The 4,271-nt window shown below is 50.0% G+C and overlaps 1 protein-coding gene across 1 annotated transcript in view; it reads left to right on the plus strand.

Annotated features, from left to right (window-relative positions):
* The first annotated feature begins 1,711 nt into the window (after positions 1-1,711).
* Positions 1,712-4,271, plus strand: part of ING2 (inhibitor of growth family, member 2) — a 7,104-nt gene continuing 4,544 nt past the window's right edge. The window contains exon 1 of the mRNA XM_006882230.1: positions 1,712-1,975. Within this exon, the coding sequence (XP_006882292.1) occupies positions 1,807-1,975 (169 nt within the window). The 5' untranslated portion in view covers positions 1,712-1,806. The remainder of the gene's footprint in view (positions 1,976-4,271) is intronic.

The following is a 4,271-nucleotide window of genomic DNA, read 5'->3' on the forward strand; positions in this document are numbered from 1 at the left end:
AAAGGCTTTAAATCTTTAGTAGGGCAGATAGATAATCACATTTTTTCTCGCAGGGTGGCTTGGTGGACACCGCTGAACTTTAGGTTGGCAGCAAAGCGCTTAATAACTCGGCCATCATAGATGCTTAAAACGAGTTACGACCCACTTATATTTTAACTAAAAGATTACTCACAATAGTTTGTTTACATATGCATTCTATTAAAACCTTCCGTATACTCGTTTTATTTACACCCATTTCTTTCTAACAAGCTCATATCATACATCCTTAGAGCCCATCTGTAATTAAAACGAACTCCTCTGCTTGGTATTTCATTGAACACTTAACAGAAATTAAAATTTGATAATCAATGTCTTTAATAAAGTCTGGAGCACGATTTCTGCTTACAGTATTAACTCTCACTTCCATCCCCCTCTTCCCCCTAAATCGTATGCTTTGGTCCTAGGGTGGTAACTGTGTCCACGAGCAGAGACCTAGTACAGACTGGGTACAGTAAGATGGCAAGGTAAGGTGCCCCTCACTCCGCTGATGTTTAATGTTTCAAGTTCTGCACCCTTAGAGATGTTTTAATAAGAAGGTAAGAGAAATGCATCTGCACGACAGATGTAATCTTGCACATCCTTTGCGCTAAATAAAATAGGTGGTTTCTGGGATGGGGGAGGGATGATCAAACAGACACCACACCACTTAAAGCCCTAGAGAAAGGGCGGAAGTACGCTGGAAGGGAGGGAGATTTAAAAAACGTGCGCAGAAAAAGGAACAAGGAACACAAAGGGTGGAGAGGGGCACCGCCTACCTCCCCGTTAGAACCTGGGTGCAGGAGGAATCAAGCCCAGAGGGTTCCTAAAGGTGGGAAGCCGCAGCCGCGGGAAAACAACCGCCGCGCATGCCGGGAGCCCAGCCCCACTGTACCCTGGGTCGTGTAGTCTCCAAGGCCTCACTCCAGATTGTAGTCAAACGCCACCGACTGCGGCTCCTTTTAAGGCTTACAGGGGCCACGCTAGATTCAGAGGATGAGAACAAAATCGCTACCGCTGAGCCTAGTGACTAGGGCTAAGAGTCCTCCTCCCTGTGGGAAGGACGGGAGAAAGCAGTTGCCACCTCTTAAGTCCCTAACGCGGAGTCGGTCTTGACAGTACTGCCTGCCCCTTTAAGAAGGGGCGGGGAGCAGCCTGCCGTTTGGTCGCCCTCTGCACCCTGCCCCCCAGCCCAGACTTGACAGACCAATCACTGGGGGGACACAGGGAAGGCGGGAGAATGCGAACCCTTCTATAGAGCGGTAGGGGCGGTCCCCGACCCATATTAGGAATGAGTCCTGCGCATGCGCAGAGGTGGCTGCGGGTGAAGGGGCGGGGGCAGTCCAGTGAGAGACTCCCCGACGAGCACGGAGGGTGATTGGAGAGAAAGCGAGTAGCGAGTGGCTTGTCATAGGGATCTGGATTACGAGACAGCATCGGTAGCATCTGGGGACTCTAAAGGGAACAGGAAGTATCAACGTCCAGGACTCCAGCGCCAGCTCCGCTGGGGGGATCCCCGCTGCTTTAGTCCTGGGGAAGGAGGAGAGAAAGGAGGGAGCATTGATCTCGCCCCGCCCCTGGGCTTGTTACCGCGGGGGCGGGGAGTGAGGGCTTCTTTTTGGGGGAGTGGAGATCGGGGACTCGGCTGTGCCCTTTTGAGGGGCTGCCAGTGTCCCCCCGGTGCCGGACTGCTGAGCGGAGGATCCGCGGCGGCTGTCGCTGGTGCATGTGTGGCTGCTGGATGCGGAGGCGGCGGCGGCGGCGGCGGCGAGGAGCAGCAGTGGCGGCAGGATGTTAGGGCAGCAGCAGCAACTGTACTCGTCGGCCGCACTCCTGACCGGGGAGCGGAGCCGGCTTCTCACCTGCTACGTGCAGGACTACCTCGAGTGTGTAGAGTCGCTACCCCACGACATGCAGAGGAACGTGTCTGTGCTGCGAGAGCTGGACAACAAATACCAAGGTAAGGGGCCTCGGAGCTGACGATGCGGGTCCTTCCCTTCGCAGGGGTCGACTGACCTCCGGGCGCGATCGCTCGAAGGCTGCCCGGAAAAGTGCAACTTTCCCTTTCTCCGGTGACAGTCCCTCCGTGTGTACAGTCGGGGTCTGGTGTGTGGGAAGGGGAACTGGGACTGGTGACCGAGTTCGTGGCCCTCCCTTCCCCTGGTGCCGATCGGCGTGGACTTCTCTAGGGTCTCGAGGGTGGGGGTGGAGGGCGCTAGTAAACCCCGGCTGCAGATACACGGGCTGCAGCTGCTCTGGAGGGGAATCAGCCATTTTAAGCACCAGGCATTTTATTTATTCAGACACTTGCCTGCCCCGTGCCGCAAACCTTCCTGCCCCGGAGAGGGAGTGTGCAGTCAGGCTCGATAGCTGTAGAGAGGGAGCGGGAGGGCCACTCAGAGCGGGCCCCTGCTAATGACCATGGACTGACTTTCTCAGTCCCCGACCCCGACCCCCACCTCCAGAGAGCCGCGGAACGGGCCGCGGGGCGGGAGCAAGGGAGGGCCGCGAAGGCGGACCGAGGAGCTCTGTCCTTCCACTGCTCTGTTCTCTGGCCCCCGACTTGTGGAGGGAGAAATCTGTTCCTCTCTCTCCCCTCAAGGAAAGTTCCAGGCTGCCCCGTGCCGCAGCCTTTCCCAGCTCCTTCAATCAAATGGTTAAAAGGGGAGGGGTCTCCCCCCTTTCCCGCAAGGGAAAGGACTTGGGGTGTGCGTGCGTGTGTGTGTGTGTGGCGGGGAGGGCCTCCTTGCCCCCTGTGGGCGGGGCCTGCGGTAGTGACGTAGTGATGGGCGGGGCGTAGGCTCGCGCTCCCGCTGACCATGAAAATGGCTGGTCACTGGAGGTCCTAGGCGAAGCTGGTTGGCTGGGAAGGTATAGAAGACCCCATTCCCCTGTGTCTGAGCAAAATCAGTGTTGGATGTTAGAACATGTTTTGATCTTTCAACTCTTCTTCCTAACCGCTGAACCACAAGGGGGACACAGTTGCGGGGACCGCCACTGACCCTAGTACCGTGTTAGATCCGGGCTGTGCGTCACTTCCGGGTATCTATAGGAAATGAGTTGGTTGGCTGGGCAACCGCTTGGCGTCCCTTCACGGGTTGAACACACCTACAGCGAGTTCAAGTGTTGAGACTAAAACCACTATTTGTGATCAGACTCAAGAGGCTGGCAGAGCGAACCAACCTGCCGTTTTTTAATTCACTCTTGATGGCCCCGTTGCCTGGTACTAGGAGAGAAGTTTAAATGCGGAGCTGCTAAATTTTTCATTTAATCCTATCTCTAGAACTGAACTTTAGCGCTCGTTACAGACTTTTTAATCTCTCAAAGCCTAAATTACTGGCTTGTGTAGTGTAGTTAGACATCTCTTAAGTTTTTGGATCCATAACTTATTTCTGGCTTCTGAACTCATAGGTGCTAGAATTGATCTCTCTTAGGAGACAAGGAAATTATTAGTTTAGTAATACCTGTTCCTGCACCAGATCCAGAATATTATCTCATTTACTGCTCACAGTAAAGCTATGAAGTAAAATCCAGAGATAATTAGATTTACAAAGAAGTTAGGTAACTTTCCCAATTAATTAAGAGGAGGATTACTTCAAAGTTTGGCTGCTGCTTTAGGTGCACATCCTTGTTTTTAAGCTGTTTAAACATTTCTTTAAATAACCAAAGATAAATATCTTTTACGTACGTGGAAAACATATTTCAATGGGAACTCAAGAATGTTATTTATGTGCTTAGAATTGTATGTTGAACACTTAACTTTTCAAATGATAACTGAACGATTATAAAGCTTAGAAGAGTTTACATTTCTTTAAAGCCACACGTTTGGCTTCACAAAATTGAAGGTTTTTTTTTTTTTTTAAATTTTAAATTGGAGAGAATCAGTACTATTTGACAGAAGAATCAGCCATTTTGACATCCAGAACTGTCATAAGTAGCATTAGTAACATGACAAGTAATAGCAGGCTTTACAAAACTGAGAAATTATAATAATCTCAGCTCCATTAATTAATTGTTTATTCAGGTGATTTTAAGAGTAATACAGAAACAATAGAAGAGAAAAATTCACTCTTAAGCACATCATGCTTATTTCGTGGTTCAACTTTCAGATTTATTATAAAATATTCTTTTATGTCCTTGGTCCAGGCTTCTTACAACTATTATTTCTTTGTTAGTTCTTAAGAATTTTCTGTATTTGGATCAAATACTTACAGCAATATGGAAACTTAAATATAACATAGAAATTTATATTATAA

Source organism: Elephantulus edwardii, unplaced genomic scaffold (genome assembly GCF_000299155.1).
Source record: "Elephantulus edwardii isolate Elephantulus edwardi_28Jun2011 unplaced genomic scaffold, EleEdw1.0 scaffold00018, whole genome shotgun sequence".
NCBI lineage: Eukaryota > Metazoa > Chordata > Mammalia > Macroscelidea > Macroscelididae > Elephantulus > Elephantulus edwardii.